Raw genomic sequence first — 18412 nt, forward strand, 5'->3', positions numbered from 1 at the left:
TACTTGAACACTGCCCAAGAATCCGATCATTTCTACCCTCATGCTTTAAGGACTACAGTTCCTCTTATAATTATCTTTATCATCTTTAGTAACTTGTAAACAAAGCCTTTAACTCCTATATCCTCCAAACAGCAAGAATTTGGAATATACTGAAGATCTCCATTCCATAAACTAATACAGTAGAAAATGCTGAAACATCTAATCTGATACACTAACACAGTATGGAATTCTGAAGCCCATTTCAGCTGGAACTGTGACAACGATTAGGACCCTACCTAGACAAACTTTACATCATATGAAATAATCAGATCTTTGAAGACTTGAGAATGCACATATTGAGAACCAGATAATGGGAACTGTGGCTTCAAATCAGTACAGTTGCTGTAACTCCCTTATATTATATCTTCAGCCATCTTAAGTTACTTAGCCATCCTCATGCTTGTTAATATCGAAAGGTGACTGTTGACATGGGAATAACTTGTAATAGCCATCATATAATGATTGTAAACATAGATAACCATACTCTATATGGGGGAGGTGTACGAACACTGCAGTGATGTTATTGATACGAAGCTGATAATAGTTATCCTATAATGATCGCAATTATACATGTCAGTTACCTATGTTTGTGATGCATGGGCACTTTGATGATACCATACTGATGCTTACCTTACATTGATGGTCATTGACTTTTAACTACACACTAACCCAAGCCCTTTCCTGTTAATTAAATAATTTCTCCCTAAACCACCTAATACTTTGTCTGTTCCGACACTTAAAACGGGGCTTCCTATTGGGGAAAACACCACTGGTTAAACTATGACCTCTTAAGAATGCAACCGTCTATTTTGACCTTAAATAGCAAGTGCCTGACCACAAATATGTCAGCCAGTAATACAATTATCATTGTGAGCTTTTGTCTCTTCGATACAAGGCTTCCCTATTGATTATTACATTGTCCATACGTTGGCCATTCAAGATGGCTACCACGAATTAAACAGGCAGGAATTAGAATGTCCAACCATCCCAAAACGGTCAGATTTATATTATTGAATTATCTGCATTGTAATGAATCTTCTCCAGCCCATGTATTGTAAACAATCTTTAACTCTGATTCTCCTTTTCATACATCACAATTTTCAGTTGTACTACAATTTGTCTGAGGGAATATCAAAAACAAGGGAAACCCCATCCCTTAGGAGGTATTGTTTAACCACAAATCTACTCAAATGCATTATTTGAACCAAATCTCAGTATAAATTCCAACCCCTCTGAGCAACAAAGAGCCACATCATCAAATGTAAACAGATTTGTAAATTACAGGCTTGTGCCCCTCACTCTCAATCATCATGATTAGTCATTTGTTTTATTTGACATGTCTTCAAATAGTTGGTTTACTTCACTTTACACATCTCACATGTGTAAAACTCATCATGTGTGCTGTGATCCGCCTTGTGTTTTCTCACAGTTCAGTAATATTCAACATCAATTATGAACTTTGTTTTCAACTGTATTTTTAGATTTATAAAAGCTTTGAAAAAGCCCCAGGCCTGAGTGGCATGGACAGGGCAAAACACGTATTGGCTGCGAAACAACAAATCCATAAGTATTTTTTTTAAAAATATGTTCACTGTAATAATAATTAAAAACGTAGCATTCTCCTTTATGTTAAATTGTATGGTTTTCTGTCATTATTCAGTTCAATTGAATTTTTTTCTGCCTTGTTTTCTGTTAATTCAGCTCTTGAGTTTTCAAGTACATTTGTGACAGGGACTGTTTCACTTGTTTGGTAGTTGCATCTCATTACTGGAAACTTAAATTAACTGGGAAACAGTGTCTACCCAAAACAAAAGCATACCTATACCATTAGTCTTGCAATCGGCCATGGCTACTAATTGGTTGAGCAGGGATAAGGGGCCCTTTATGTGTATACCAGCCGTGGTTGTGCAGTAGTCCTCTGGGTACTCTGTGGAGCAACACCCCTTCCTTGGCCAGAGACGCATGCACTTTTAAACCCAGTTTGGGTAAGCTTTCCTTTCATGTGTCATTCTGAGGCTGTCTTCTGGACTCAGCCTTTGTTTAGTGTGATGTTTTTCACAGCAGGTTTACCTCCAGGTTGTAGAACTTGCAACATAGGAAAAAAGAGGTGGGAGCAGTATGCACCTGACTATCAACAGCACATCTTACTGTGATCCCACAGAGCAACAAAGGGCTGACCCCTTTTTAAAGGGCCCTTACACTGTGATAGCTGTATCTGAAGTCCCAGCTTCTGCCATCCATAAAAGGGCAGTTTCGAGAACACTAATTAGCAGCCCTCTGAGTTTCTGAGTTATCAATGACATAATTTCATCATTTCTAAGGAGAATTCTATCTCCTCTTTTCCCGCCTCACATTGTCTGGTTTTCACCTCTCCAGTCTCAGAAATGTCAGCAGTATACTTGTACTATCTGGGAAAGCAACCTGTCCTGGAACTTGAGCATGTGAACAGGCCAGGATCTTCTAAAATTGAAGTCGCACACCTATGTTATTTCATCTCCCTCAGACACTTGTGCAGTGTGTAACACGATTTTCACACACAATACACACACTTCCATGTGCTCGTAATCTTGGAGCTGGCCTTCTCATTCCATTGTTTGCAGCTGAAATACTTTTTGCTAAACAAATGTTATTGACTTTCTGTACCAAATAAAACAACAGGGTTGAAACAGACATGCATTATACAGTACCAGATCTTGGCAATAGAGCAATTGAAAGGAGAAAACAATAACCACAGATTGTTATGAAGGGAAGCGCATCTCATTGTATGACCACCACTTTCCCCAAATCTTACCATGCTTGTGGGGGCAGCCTCGTGCACGGTATATTGGCTTTTCCAGTTTGGCATAGTGGTCCACTGGCATCCTCCATTCGGCTCTCCCAGCCTTACCATGTTGTTCAATGTGACCCCAATACCCACAAGTGTGCGTTATCCCCTAGGATCAGCCACATCATTAAAGATGCCATGAAGTGCAGTGTGTGGGGTGCAGTCGATCAAGCATAGTACAGCCCTGGATAGTGTGACAAAGATTTCCAGCCAGTAGTATGTGATAATGAGATATTCCCAAACCTTGTGAAGGAATCCACAACCTGAGGCAGCTTGTTGCCGTTATCACCCCACAAATGTTGTAAATGGTGGGTGGGGGTGTAGGCCATTTGGAAGTATTTGAGTGTTGTAAAATAAAAGGTATGAGAAGGTAGTCACTGCCCTTGGAGCCATTTTTGCATCTCTGCAATCACTGTCGTCTAGGGGTCCTGACCAGTTCTCCCAAGGTTTTTGAAGGACCCCAAACTGGGGCATTAGCTACCAGGGATCTGTGGACACTGAAGATAGCGCCTAGCCCCAGCGGTCCGAAGGTGATTTTGGGCTCTAAGGGTTATGTTCCAGCAGTCGGTGTAGGCTGGTGTGCCATTAGGTCATGACTAGTTGTGAATACTTGTGAATATTTGTAGAATTGAGTTTTAAGTAATGTGATGTGTGCATGGAGGTCCACAAAGGACTTCATGACGAGGCACCCCACACATCACCCAGATTGGAAATGCCTGTTCAGTCCCAGCACTGGAAGCCTTGAAGTCGGGCAGGATGTGCAAGCCACGTATCATGCCACAGAAGAGTTTCCTGTATGGGTTTGTAGTCCTATCAGATCTAACGCAGAGCTACTTTTCAGCTCAGGAGAGGCACACGTTATCTCTGGGACCAATCTGGGGAAAGGGCTCCCGTATACCAGTCTAAACCAATCATGGACATCTCAAGCTCAAAGCCTGGATCCTCATGTCAACCAAAGATATAGTGATTAATAACTTGGATCTGGGATACCAAGTACTAGAGATGCAAGTCAGCCATGGCCATGCTGCAGCTGTATGTAGACAGTGTGCATTTTTAGAAGCAATTTTTTGAGTTTTATTTTGCCATAAGCACGCCAGTACATTCCAGGTGAGCTGTGTAAACAACATTTTGGGGCCAAGAAGGGGGCCATTTTGCATTATAGAGGGGTGTGGAATTTAATAAAATATCTACTTGTCCATGGAGACAGGTTGCTTGTTAAATCTACTTGTCCTGTAAAAACAAATCTACTTGTCCCTTTGGTGCCATGTAGTGCAGCACCACAATATGTTAGTAATCTCATTATGCAAGAGCTCTGATATTAGCCTCTCTGTTTGTGCCAGGGCTAGTAGGGTTTGAATACTTGCAATTTCAAACTCTGCTATAGCAATTTCCTTATTTTGCCACCTTTCCGCAGATCTACAGACTGGGGTGGAGGAAGCAGTGAATATTAGTTCCAGGGCTGGAATGCCTTTGAGTCTGCAAGACTTGCATGTTTTAAGGATTTTCACCAGTTCTTCCAGGGTTGGGAAAAAAGTGGTTGGAGGGAAAGTGAACTTGTAAATGCTCAATAGATTTTCACATGAGAATCTACACATGCACATTTGCTCACGCTAAAATACAGTTCATAAATATTTTTTAGGGGTACAGTTTCCTGGTATACTTCTGTAAGATCTTGTGAATTCATGAAAGCCACTAAATCAAAGATAAATACTATGGGTGCATGTTTGTGACTTTATTTATGAATTGGGTCCCTAATTAGGTCTGGCATTAACAAAGGCATATTGGGTCAGATTTACAAGGCTCTTTGAGCCACAGTAGTGTCATTTTTTAAATGCTAATATGGCATTAAGGAGGCCATTCTCCTTCGCCGTATTTACACAGTGGATCAATGCTTACATTGCACCACTTTGTAACCCCTTGCGAAAAAACTGGGCAATTTTTATCTTCATTTTTAACGCCTCCTCAGAGCAGGCGTTAATATGACGCACCCATTACTTTCAACAGGCCTCCCTTTACTTTGCAGGATTAGCCCACAATTTATAGAGCATATTCTGCAAAGTACCACAATAGCGTCATAACTTCTGACGCCATTGTCCTAACGTGCGCCATGGTGCACAATATTGTAAGTATGGCGCACACAATGTGTCTTTAGGGGGGTGAAGAAAAGTAGCGCTTCACAGCTAATGCGCCATTTTCTTGTAAATCAGGCCCTTTTTTAAATTAAACTTATATATCTCTCTATCTATCGGTTGGCTTTACTACGAGTGATCGTATTCTGCTCTTCCACTAGGAGCATATTGGCACACAAAGTTGTTTTGATCAGGAACTACTGTGGCAATCAGTGATGTAACAAAACTGAAGGGGCCTCCCTGCAAAGAACATGGAGGGGGCCCGCCCTCCAGACTCACTTGGGGCAGGTGCTGTGTTGAGGGGGCCCCTGGAGGGGAGCTGCAGGGCCTTTATTACGCCAGCAGTGGCAATGTGTGTCACCATTGTGAAGGCCTGGCATCTCCCACAACAATTAGTTACAAAAGCCATATCAAAACAAGACATGCATTGACGAAACCAAAAGACTCAAAAAAAAATGTTGGATCGGTTGGATTTGCAGGTGTTTGTTTATTTTCATGCTTCCGGTAATCATGTTAAAAATGGTTGCACTGATTTTACATAAGGAATGTTTTTTGGAAATAGTAGCATGCATCAACGCATTTTATTAAATGACGCTTCAAAGAAATAGCACCTAAAATTTCATAGTAGCAAAATGTTTTTTTTCTACTTGCATTGTTTTATGAACATTTTATTTTGAAAGCAAAGAATCATCAGTCTTGCGTACAAGCTTCTGCAAACATTTGCATCTAATGAGAGAGCATTCTGGGAGCATTATACTTAGCCTCATATTGTTAAACTTTTCAAACGTATATGCACATTTTCTTTTATTTTTTTTTATTGGAACCACTGTCAGTAGTGGAGTGTGACCTTAAAACGTTTATTTACAGTGCTCCCCCTAATAATGAAGGATTTTCATTAATGAACCTTAAATGCAAGTTCAAACAGCATTAACATATGGACACACATATTACCTCAACTGCGGACAGTTCCACTCTCTGTAAACTCGCAGCCAAAGGGTTTGTGCTACAGAGGGTTGGGCCTACTTATAACAAGGACACAAACATGAAAAAAAATAGATTTTCTATTGTTCCTTTTTGGTTGTGCTTTTCAAGGAAGCCTTACATTTGTTTAGTTGAAAGCAAGTTCTTATTTGAATGCAGTAATTCTTGACATTTTATTTATTTTTGTATTTTAGCCTTGATCCAGAACAAAAGGAAATGTTAATTGAAGTGATTGAAAAACTTTTGAAGGACAAAAGCACGGTATGTTTCATCAATGTGTCAGTGTGTTGCTTGTAGTTTTTTGAAGGACAGAATTAGTGGTAGAAGAAAAAAACCGAATATCTGCGCTAAATACTCTAATATTCTATTATTTTTCCTGTTCCTCAAAACTTCCATCTGTATAATCAGGTACTTAGCCATTGTTATTTTATTGCTACTACCAAACGATAAGTATATGTTTATCCATATTTTATTTCCATATGCTTTCAAATATGAGCATAATTGTGCTTAATATACTCTTGCTTGTTTGAATATATAGTAGACATAGTATTATGGAAAGTTTATTTTCAAATTTGCCACTTTGTTTTGTAATGCAGTGCATTTACAGAAGATATCTAGTCTGCTCAAGCAGTACAGCTGGCTGGTGGAGGATACCACTCCTACTTATTCCACATAATTGAAATTAAGTATTTGTCACACCTTACTGCATCTCCTATAACGAAGAGAGTGATTGTAACCCTGACTGCATTTTTATGCTTGTGAATTTCTGTCTGTGGCTGCTCAATCCTTTTTATGCCTTGCTGTCTTCTTGATCTTGTGCAACTATTTTGGAGTATTAGATTGTGCTAAAATACCCCTTTTGCTGCTCAGTGGCCTAATTGGTACATGGAGCATCATAGGCACCACATCAACCTGCTGGAGCTTCACGCAGTTTGGTTGGCTTTGAAGACCTTTCTTCTATCCATCACAAGAAAGCCTTTTCAGGTCCTGGCAGACCACACTACTATAATGTGATACTGCAACTAGGCCTGGGCGTAACTTGTGGAGATTCACTCTGTGGAATTCCTCAGGGTTACATTAAAACCCCACACGATTCAACAGAGTTTTGCGAGCTGTGGCATTCGGGCACCTTCGCGCTGCTCGCGCTGATTGTTGGCACCGGAAGCTTGTTCCGCACTGTAAAATCAACTCAAACGGCACCACGAAGTGCACCAGAGGGCATTGCTGCTAGAGTAGATTTATTGCTTGAGCTGCAGCTTTCTCAATACCAATGGTCTCAATGGCCCGCATTGAGAGATCTTGCCAGGGGGTGTTCTAGCTCCAGATAATCGTGCTAGAGAGCACACAAGAAAAAAATTCCACCATGCGGCGTTTGGTGGAGTTTTGACAGAACTGTGCGCTCCAAGCGGAACACGGAGTGGACAAAACTCTGCAAACTCTGCTGGCACAGTGAAATTTTTGTCCCACCCCAAACGGCAACAAGAAGGGTGGTGTTTGGTTGCAGTTCCTGATCCAGGAGGCTTTGCAACACTTAAAGCGGTTGGACTCCCAGGGGATCCCTCTGATGATCACCCACTTGGCACATTCACTGAATGTGAGGGAGGGCGAGTTCTCCAGACACTACTTAGCAGTTTAAGAGTGGTGTCTTCACCCATATGCGGTTCAAGGTGTCTTTGGTTGGTGAGGCGTACTTTAGCTAGATTTTTTCACTACCACTGAGAATGCAGTGTCATGACTGTTGTACGTTGAGGTTTCCACAAAGAGGCTCCCTGGAAAATGCATTCCGTCTGATGTGACACACTGGTCTCTTGTATGCATTCCCGCCCTCTGCTTCTGCCCCAAGTTCTGAAGAAGGTCAGAGTAGACAGGACTCAGATCATTCTGATAGCCTGAATTGGGCCAGGAGATTGTGGTACTTCAATCTCATGAGTGTCTGCCCTCTGACTCCCCTGCCTCTCTGGAGGGACTTCCTCTCTCAGCAAACGGTTATTCCACCTGGAGTGCTAGAATCTTCACCTCCGTGAGAACAAGTTCCAAATGCATTCGCAAGGAGTGAAAGTTATTCTGTGGCGAGGCACCCACTTAAGACATTTTATTCTGGTCCCTGGGCAAAGTTCATGGGCTGGTGCAGAGTTAACCCTATTCAGTCAAAACTAGCTGATATTTGTATTCTCTCTGGCCCAGCAGGGATTTGCACTGGGCACTGTTAATTTGTCTGCCTTTTCAGCCTTTTTACATTTGCCCAGCCAGTCTTCAGAATTAGTCACTGGTTGTGATGCTTTTTTCCCTGTCTCCTGACCCCATTAGTATGCTTTAGTGGGATTTTAATTTGACCTCATGTACTTGATGTGCATGCCTTCTAGACTTGGCACAGTTGCTTGATACGTTTGCTGACCATTTAAGTGGTTTCCCTTATTGGTTACTTTTGCACAGTGTTAATGAGCTGCAGGCATTGTCAGTGCAAGCTCCATATACCACCTTCTCACTATACAAACTGGTGCTGCAAACCAGTGCCCCTTTCCAGCCTAAGGTAGTGTTGCCTTTCAACTGGGACGGTCTATCGCTCTCTCTACCTTCTTCACCCCACCTCACCCGTCTAAGGAGGAAGCAAGGCTTTATAGGCTTTACCCTAGAAGAGCTTTTATATCAAATACACAAAGTAGCATGGGGTAGATGATCAGCTGTTGGCTTTTTTATGATGCTAAGAAGTAGAATGGGGTACAGAAGCAGATGTTATTCAGCTGGATTGTCCTGTATATTGAAACAGGCTATGCACTGGCAAAAACGTAAATTCCCCAGTTCCTTGGGGCTGATTGTTCCAGTGTTCAGGCTGCCACTGCGATCTTGGTGAGAGGTGTTCTGTTGGACATCTTCCGGGTTGCAACTTTTCTTTCTGTTCACACCTTCACCAGACATTACTGTCTGCACACCCAACCCGCAAGGAGGGCCATTTTGCCCATTTGGACGTTCCTGATCTATGTCCACTTATCAGACCCTAAAAAAAGGTGGAAATCTGCAGTTAGAAGTGTCCATCAGAAGAAAATGTTACTTACCTTTTTAACGATATTTGTGGTGCAAACTCCCTCTAACTGCAGATTCCTCACCACCATCCCTCCACCCCATTCTATGGATGGGTATTTAAGGTTCAAATTGACCAATGCACAGGAGTGAAATAGTTGTACAGCTTTGTGTCTTCACTTCCTGTGATGGTGCAAGGATACCATGGAACCAGTGGCATCACATTTCTGCGTCGGAGCAGTGATTTTGAATAGTTCAGAATCCAGTAGCGTCTGGGGAGTGTACTGAAAAAGTGAGTTATTTCCGAGTAGAGTATCCAACATTAAGAGGGTTACAAAAGGTAAGTTCTTTGTTCTTCTGGGTGTCTCTTGATGATATTTTATGGCTGAAATGGCTTTATGAGCAGGTGTTGGCAGAGGGGGACTTTCAAGTACTCAATTTATATAAGGGTTTGAGGTGTTTGGTTTTGGGGTATATAAGCCTTAAGGATTGAAGTTTGGATCTTGGTTTGATAAATTATTGATGGATACTCAAAGTATTACAATTATGAGTTGAGCAGTATTTGGCTATGATAGTGATATATGGTGCAGTAGTCATTCTAGAGTGTGCTGAGTTTCTATTTGTTAAAACAGATGTGACTTATTAGGGGTATTTGGAAGGTCTTAATATGGTGTAAGTAGCGGCACAAAAGACTAGTGTGAGTAGATGAAGCATGCTTTGCAATTGTTTTCACTGGTTTGTGCGCGACATGCCAGTATTGAGGAAGGGCTGCAGGTAATGATGCGCTGGGCAGATTAAATTGCATTTGTTGGTGTTGTGAAAATAGGTAGCATAGGCTTGTTTGGGGTAGTATAATTTCTTTGGGTGCTCTCAATCAATGTGATGAGGGTGTGGTGGGCGTTTGTGGGTTTAGATTATATGTACATTGTCCATGTTATCGTATTTGGTGCTTAGATTGATTAGGAATATTGTTCTAGTGATGCTGACAGAGTAGAGTTACTAGAAGTCTTTAAACTACTTATTGTTTTGTATCTCATGTTGGTTATATACTACAGTATTGGAGACGTAGTCTTAGGATGGGAACTATGGGGGTCATTCTGACCTCGGCGGTAAAAGGCTCTTACCGCCGGTCAGAAGACCGCCATTCTACCGCCGCGGTAAACCGCCACGGTCATTCTGACCCACAACTGCCAAACCGCCAAAAACCCGACATCCACGGAAGGCCGCCTCATCAGCGGTCAGCGATAAACTGGAGATGACCAAACCTCCACTGTCACGCCAACACAAACACGCCCATGCCATTACGACCGACGAATCCACGCGGCGGTCATTTAACCGCGGTATTCCATTGGCGTTACACACCGCTGCGGTCAAAATACACACCCAGCTCCAAAACACAGCCACATTGGACAATTTGAAATACACACACCTGATACACATACAAACACCACTCCCACACATCCAATCAACTATAAAACACACACCCACATCACCCACAAACCCCCACTACTAGAAATTCGGAGAGAAGGCGAGAGAGAGAGAGCACAGCTATCGAAAACCCACACACCACCACACACACCACACTCATCACCACAAACACCACCCCACACCACCCCATGGCACCCCAAAGACACCCCAGGTTCTCGGACCAAGAACTCAGGGTCATGGTGGAGGAAATAATTAGGGTAGAGCCCCAGCTATTCGGCACACAGGTGCAGCACACCACAATAGCCAGGAAGGCGGAGCTATGGCAAAGGATCGTCGACAGGGTCAACGCTGTGGGACAGCATCCCAGAAACCGGGAAGACATCCAAAAGCGCTGGAACGACCTACGGGGGAAGGTGCGGTCGATGGTGTCAAGACACAACATCGCTGTGCAGAAGACTGGCGGCGGACCCCCACCCACTCCACCCGAATTCACAGCATGGGAGCAAGAGGTCTTGAACATCCTGCATGCTGAGGGCCTCGCTGGAGTAGGCGGAGGAATAGACTCTGGTAAGTCTAATCTCAACTACTTCACCCCCCCCCCCCCCCAACCACCAGCATGCCAACCCACACCCCCACCCTCACCCCCAACCCCCCAGCACACATCCTCCCTGCCAATGTCTCACCAGCACAACCCACCCAACACAACACCAATCCCTGAATGCCAACACAAACCATGGACACCCATCACCTAAGCATGACCACTGCACATACCCATCCCCCCCCACAAACCACCCTCACAACTCCTCCCACAAGGGAATGCCAGCACTGGGGGACAAGGGCACCCACAAATCGCACGCCATGGCACACACAGAAGCAATAACCATACTCTTTTACCCCTGCAGGGCCCGAACGCCAACACACCGGCCAGGAGGGTCCAAATTTGTCCATCCCGCCCCCAGAACAGGCCCCCAGTGATGACAGCAGCTCTGTCGACCTAGAACCTGATGACCAGCCCGGACCATCGGGGACCTCTGGACAGTCGGTTCCCCACACACAGACACAGGCCACAGCAGACCCAACCCCCTCTGGGAATACCAGCACAGCTCCCACCCAGCGGGCCCATGCCTCTGTCTCCAGGACGCGTCAATCAGCGGTGTGTCCGCCACTACAGGGCACCCAGGCTGACCCACCACCCCAACAACAACAGGGACCTGGGGGCAGTGGTAGTGGGCACACCGTCCAGGGGACAGAGGCCCGGGGAAACAGGGGAACTGGGAGAGCTGCTGTGCGAGAGGGGGTTGACCGGCCCAGGGAACCCACTCTCCAAGAGGCCCTCACCACCATCATGGGAGCATACCACCACTCCCAGGAGATGATGGCGACGGTACTGGCCAGGTTCCAGGAGATCCAGGCACAGCAGGAGGAATGGTACATGGGGTTCAGAGACGAACTCAGGAACATCGGTACCGCAATGGGGACCATCGTCCTGGCCCTCAACCAGATAGTCACCACATTGCGGGACCATGTGGCACCCCAAAGGGCCCCTGTCACTAGCCCGGACGACGAACAGCCTACCACCTCCGCCGGCGCTAGTGGACAGGAGGCCCCCACACAACGACAGGCCACCAGAACCCCACCTCCTGCTGAAGATCAACCACCCCGCAAGCGGAACCTGAGATCACACAAGAAGACAGAGTAGAATGCCAAGACCTCCGCCAGCCTAAGATACCCCCTGATGTCATCCCACTGTCCCACATTGTCACCCTGTCCAACCTTGAACTGCCCCTGCTCCATCCTTCCACAGGCATATGGACAATGCACCTGTGCTACTGAGAACTGGACCCTGCCATGGACATTACTCCACCCCCACCCATCACCGTTTTACTATCATGGACCGATATGCAGCACTTAAAATAAATCACCAATTGCACTTCAAATTTCAGGAGTCTACTTGTATTCTTTACAAATGTATTACACATAACGGTGCAATAATGTTCAGTTACATTGTGATGACAACATACCAATGTCAATAAGCATTATTCCATGGGCAAACAAAGCAGAAGTCACGCTGTGGGTCATACAGCTCTGAAAAGGGAAGGGAAAGTAAAAAATCAGTTAAAAGGAACTGGGGGGGAAATGCAGAAAGTAGAGATGCAGGAGGCCATAAGTAAATGTAAAATGGCGTGGGTGATTCTTACCTGTGTGCTACTGAAAATACTGTTGTATAACTGTGTCCCTTTTGTCCGTGTCGTCCCCGTCGTCTTCCTCCTCTTCACTCTCCACAGGCTCCACAGCTGCTACAACACCACCATCTGGACCATCCTCCTGCAGGAAAGGCACCTGGCATCGCAATGCAAGATTGTGAAGCATACAGCAGGCCACGATGATATGACACACCTTCTTTGGTGAGTACATTAGGGATCCACCTGTCATATGCAGGCACCTAAACCTGGCCTTCAGGACCCTGAAGGTCCGTTCTATAATCCTCCTAGTTCGCCCATGTGCCTCATTGTACCGTTCCTCTGCCCTGGTCCGGGGATTCCTCACTGGGGTCAATAGCCAAGGCAGGTTGGGGTAACCAGAGTCACCTATTAGCCACACATGGTGTCTCTGTAGCTGTTCCATCACATAAGGGATGCTGCTATTTCGCATGACATACGCGTCATGCACTGACCCAGGGAACTAGGCATTTAGATGGGTGATGTACTGGTCAGCCAAACAGACCACCTGGACATTCATCGAATGGTAATTTTTTCTATTTCTATACACCTGCTCATTGTCTTTTGGGGGTACTAAAGCCACATGGGTCCCATCAATGGCACCAATGATGTTGGGGATATGTCCAAGGGCATAGAAATCACCCTTCACAGTGGCCAAATCACCCTCCTCAGGGAAAACAATGTATCTCCGCATGTATTTCATCAGGGAAGACAACACTCTGGACAAAACCTTAGAAAACATAGGCTGAGACATCCCTGATGACATGGCCACTGTTGTCTGAAAAGACCCACTTGCCAAAAAATGGAGTACTGACAGAACCTGCACCAGAGGGGGAATCCCTGTGGGTTGGCGGATGGGGGACATCAGGTCTGGCTCCAGCTGGGCACACAGTTCATGTATAGTGGCTCGGTCAAGTCGGTATCGAAGTATAATATGTCGTTCTTCCATTGTCGACAGGTCCACCAGCGGTCGGTACACGGGAGGATTCATCCTTCTCCTCGCAAGTCCCAGCGGACGGTGCCTAGGAAGGATAACATGGAGCACAGAGTCAAGCAACCCACAGGTACGTTCACCCAGCTTGCACAGTACACGAATCGCTATGCATTGAAAGGCTTGTATGAGTGGCAATGCAAGGCCTAGGCCTGTGTGACGCAGTAGCAATTAAGCCATGTGGGCCCTTGTAATGGCGGCTGCCTGACCTGAGAAGTGTGACAGTGGGATGTGAGGTCAACGCGCTGGCGTGGCACACCGTGGCGGTAGGCGGTCGAAGACCGCAGTGCGAAGGCGCATTGGTTAACATTGCACCCTATGGGTCTCAGGAGCCAATGATGATGTGCGCCGGCGGTCGCGGTACGCACCGCGCCGTTACGCACCGCCGCGGGCGTGACCGCCATTTTCTATCTGCTTAATCACTCGAGACCTGATCATCCACAGGAGAGGACCTATACTGCAAGTGCTGCTGTGACCTCGGTCTGGAAGAGACAATGGCTGCTGCGACTGGGGAAAGGGCCCCTGCCTTCACTTCAGAAGAGTTGGAGAAACTTGTGGATGGGGTCCTGCCCCAGTATGCGCTACTCTACAGTCCTCCAGACCAACAGGTAAGTACACTGGGTGCACGTTGAATAGGCTATGCCTGGGTTGTGTATGCTGGATGTAAGATGGTGGGGTAGGGAGCAAATGAGGAGTGCAAGGCACGACAGATGAGAGCATGTGCCACATGGCAGGGTTGGGGAGGGGGGGGCAATCACATCTAACATGCAGAAAAATGTTGAAATTTCCTTTCCCACCCTGTACATGTCAAATAGGTCAGCGCCCATCAGAAAGTCGACATTTGGCGTGCCATCGCCAAGGAAGTCCGGGCCCTGGGGGTCCACAACAGACGGGGCACCCACTGCCGAAAGAGGTGGGAGGACATCCGCCGCGGGACCAGGAAGACCGCCGAGTCACTGCTGGGGATGTCCTCCCAACGTAGGAGGGGTGCCAGTCGTACCTTGACCCCTCTGATGTCCCGGATCCTGGCGGTGGCCTACCCCGATTTGGATGGGCGCGTGAGGACATCACAGCAGACACAAGGGGGTGAGTACCAGCACATTCTGCTATCTTTACGCGCAGTGGAGGTGCCTGGGTGGGGGAGGAGGGCTGTGGGTGACATTAGGCCAGGGCGCTTTCTGTAGTGTAGTCCCCTCCTTTAGGCATGGCCCTGTGCCCCCGCCCCCCACCTCTGTAGGGTGCCAAGTACAGCAATCCATGGTCCAGCATCACCCATGTGTGCATTTGTTGTCAATAGACCTGTAGGCCTAGTCACAAGTACTGAGTAGTGTACCCCGATTGCGCTGCGTAGTGCTGGAGGCTCCTGTGTCTGTCCTCTCCGACAACGGTGTTGACAATGCATGCACTCAACCTGTCTTTATTTCTCCCCCCACCCTTTTTCTTTATCTTCTTGTGCATGTGTGCATTAGCATCATCAGGCGGAGGAGAATTGGCATCGGAGCACGAGGGAGCTGCAACTCACAAGGCCCCGGTGGGCCATGCTACAGACATAGAGGTCACCAGTGATACGGAGGACGAGGGGAGCTCCACAACGGGGACCCGTGGTGACACCAGCGACACTGACACGTCCTCAGAAGGGAGCTCCCTAGCGGTGGCGGCAACATCCATGCCCCCGCCTCAACAGGTACAGCCGCCACCCAGCGCACCAGCTCCGCCCTCCCAGCAGCCCCTCAGCCTTCGTTCCGTGCCCGCTCGCCCAAGAAGGCGGGCATCTCCTTCGCCCCGGGCACCTCAGGCCCTGCCCCAGTTACCCCTGCTGCCCTGAGTGAGGAGGTCATTGACCTCCTACAGACCATCATTGTTGGGCAGTCTACCCTTTTGAATGCCATCCAGGGGGTAGAGAGGGAGGTGCATCGGAGCAATGCATACCTGGAGGGCATTCATTCGGGTCAGGCTGCCCATCAACAATCGTTTAATGCTCTGGCCTCAGCACTGACGGCAGCCATTGTCCCTGTTTCCAGCCTCCCTCTTCTAACTGCCTCCACCGTCTCCCAGTCTCCTGTTCCTCAGCCTATCCCATCCACAACATCAGACCAGCCTGCACACACCTCAACACCCAAGGGCAGCTCATCCAGACATAAGCACCACAGATCCCACAAGCATTCACCCAAGCAACATCCAGATGCAGCCATGGCAACAGTCACTACCACCTCTGTGTCCCCCTCCTCCTCGTCTCCCTCCCCCCTCCCTGTGACGTCTCCACTCACACCTGCATGCACACCACCATCAGCCAGTACTTCCATCACCACCACACCCTCCAGTACAGTCCGCACACATGCAGTCACCACCCCCACTGCCATTTACACGTCCCCTGTGTCCTCTCCCACTGTGTCTGTCATCCCCTCTTCCAAAACACACAAACGCAGGCAGCCACCCACACAACAGCCAACCACCACACGACAGCCTAGGTCACAAGCACCTGCACCCATAGACAGCACACCTGACTCTCCTACAACCACATCCTCTCCCTCCACTCCCATACCCACTGCACCTACCCTTCCCATTGCTCCTAAAAAACTTTTCCTCTCCAAACTTGACCTCTTTGCACCACCTGACCCACCCCCTCCATCTGGTAAGAGTCCGAAGAGCACCTCAGCCACCACCAGCCCTGCATCAAGTCTGACCATTGTGCACGGGTTTTGGAGTCCACCCTTTCCCAGCACAGATACATCGGCCAGCAGCAAGGGAACAGCCAGCCCCCCCCCCTGGAAAGAGAACCTGTAAAACCAAGGCCCGCCGTGAGAAGGCTGACACGGCTGCCCCCAAGGAGCAAAGTCGTGGCCCGTCACCTGCCACAACATCAAGGGCAGGCAAGGGCCAGAGAGCCTCATCGAAGGAGGGCAAGGGCAGCAGGGCGGAGAAGTCAGCCAGCAGGGGCGCGGACCAGGAGGGCCCCACAAGCCCCATCCCGGGTGTGACGGAGGACACCCACGGGCCCAGGACTCCGTCACAGGAGGGTCCAGCAACTGCACGGTCGGAGGGCGACTAAGCAGGGAGTCCTGGCCAGGTCTGGCTCCCTTGATAGACAAGGAAGGCACCGCTGAACAGGGCCCCGCCGTGAAGACAGGCACCGCTGAACAGGGCCCCGCCGTGAAGACAGGCACCGCTGAACAGGGCCCCGCCGTGAAGAAAGGCACCGCTGAACAGGGCCCCGCCGAGAAGAAAGGCACCGCTGAACAGGGCCCCGCCGAGAAGAAAGGCACCGCTGAACAGGGCCCCGCCGAGAAGAAAGGCACCGCTGAACAGGGCCCGGCCGAGAAGAAAGGCACCGCTGAACAGGGCCCCACCGAGAAGAAAGGCACCGCTGAACAGGGCCCCGCCGAGAAGAAAGGCACCGCTGAACAGGGCCCCGCCGAGAAGAAAGGCACCGCTGAACAGGGCCCCGCCGAGAAGAAAGGCACCGCTGAACAGGGCCCCGCCGTGAAGACAGGCACTGCTGAACAGGGCCCCGCCGTCTCAAGCACCGCTCCGCTGGGCCCCGCCGTCTCAAGCACCGCTCCGCTGGGCCCTTCCTGTCAAGCACCGCTCCGCTGGGCCCCGCCGTCTCAAGCACCGCTCCGCTGGGCCCTTCCTGTCAAGCACCGCTCCGCTGGGCCACGCCGTCTCAAGCACCGCTCCGCTGGGCCACGCCGTCTCAAGCACCGCTCCGCTGGGCCACGCCGTCTCAAGCACCGCTCCGCTGGGCCACGCCGTCTCAAGCACCGCTCCGCTGGGCCCCGCCGTCTCAAGCACCGCTCCGCTGGGCCCCGCCGTCTCAAGCACCGCTCCGCTGGGCCCCGCCGTCTCAAGCACCGCTCCGCTGGGCCCCGCCGTCTCAAGCACCGCTCCGCTGGGCCCCGCCGTCTCAAGCACCGCTCCGCTGGGCCCCGCCGTCTCAAGCACCGCTCCGCTGGGCCCCGCCGTCACAAGCACCGCTCCGCTGGGCCCCGCCGTCACAAGCACCGCTCCGCTGGGCCACGCCGTCACAAGCACCGCTCCGCTGGGCCCTTCCTGTCAAGCACCGCTCCGCTGGGCCCTTCCTGTCAAGCACCGCTCCGCTGGGCCCTTCCTGTCAAGCACCGCTCCGCTGGGCCCTTCCTGTCAAGCGCCGCTCCGCTGGGCCCTTCCTGTCAAGCGCCGCTCCGCTGGGCCACGCCGTCTCAAGCGCCGCTCCGCTGGGCCACGCCGTCTCAAGCGCCGCTCCGCTGGGCCCTGCCGTCTCAAGTGCCGCTCCGCTGGGCCCTGCCGTCTCAAGTGCCGCTCCGCTGGGCCCTGCCGTCTCAAGCACCGCTCCGCTGGGCCACGCCGTCTCAAGCACCGCTCCGCTGGGCCCCGCCGTCACAAGCACCGCTCCGCTGGGCCCCGCCGTCACAAGCACCGCTCCGCTGGGCCCCGCCGTCACAAGCACCGCTCCGCTGGGCCCCGCCGTCTCAAGCACCGCTCCGCTGGGCCCCGCCGTCACAAGCACCGCTCCGCTGGGCCCCGCCGTCACAAGCACCGCTCCGCTGGGCCCCGCCGTCACAAGCACCGCTCCGCTGGGCCCCGCCGTCACAAGCACCGCTCCGCTGGGCCCCGCCGTCTCAAGCACCGCTCCGCTGGGCCCCGCCGTCTCAAGCACCGCTCCGCTGGGCCCCGCCGTCTCAAGCACCGCTCCGCTGGGCCCCGCCGTCTCAAGCACCGCTCCGCTGGGCCACGCCGTCTCAAGCACCGCTCCGCTGGGCCACGCCGTCTCAAGCACCGCTCC

General features: G+C 49.6%; 1 protein-coding gene across 3 annotated transcripts in view; it reads left to right on the top strand.

The window, feature by feature from the left end:
* The window catches only part of AP3B1 (adaptor related protein complex 3 subunit beta 1), a 1440584-nt gene that overhangs the window by 360328 nt on the left and 1061844 nt on the right, over positions 1–18412 (top strand). For all 3 annotated transcript variants that reach the window (XM_069223388.1, XM_069223395.1, XM_069223382.1), the window contains exon 6: positions 6168–6234. In XM_069223388.1, coding sequence (XP_069079489.1) covers positions 6168–6234 — 67 coding nt within the window. The remainder of the gene's footprint in view (positions 1–6167; positions 6235–18412) is intronic.

Source organism: Pleurodeles waltl, chromosome 1_1 (genome assembly GCF_031143425.1).
Source record: "Pleurodeles waltl isolate 20211129_DDA chromosome 1_1, aPleWal1.hap1.20221129, whole genome shotgun sequence".
In the NCBI taxonomy this organism is placed as follows: Eukaryota; Metazoa; Chordata; class Amphibia; order Caudata; family Salamandridae; genus Pleurodeles; species Pleurodeles waltl.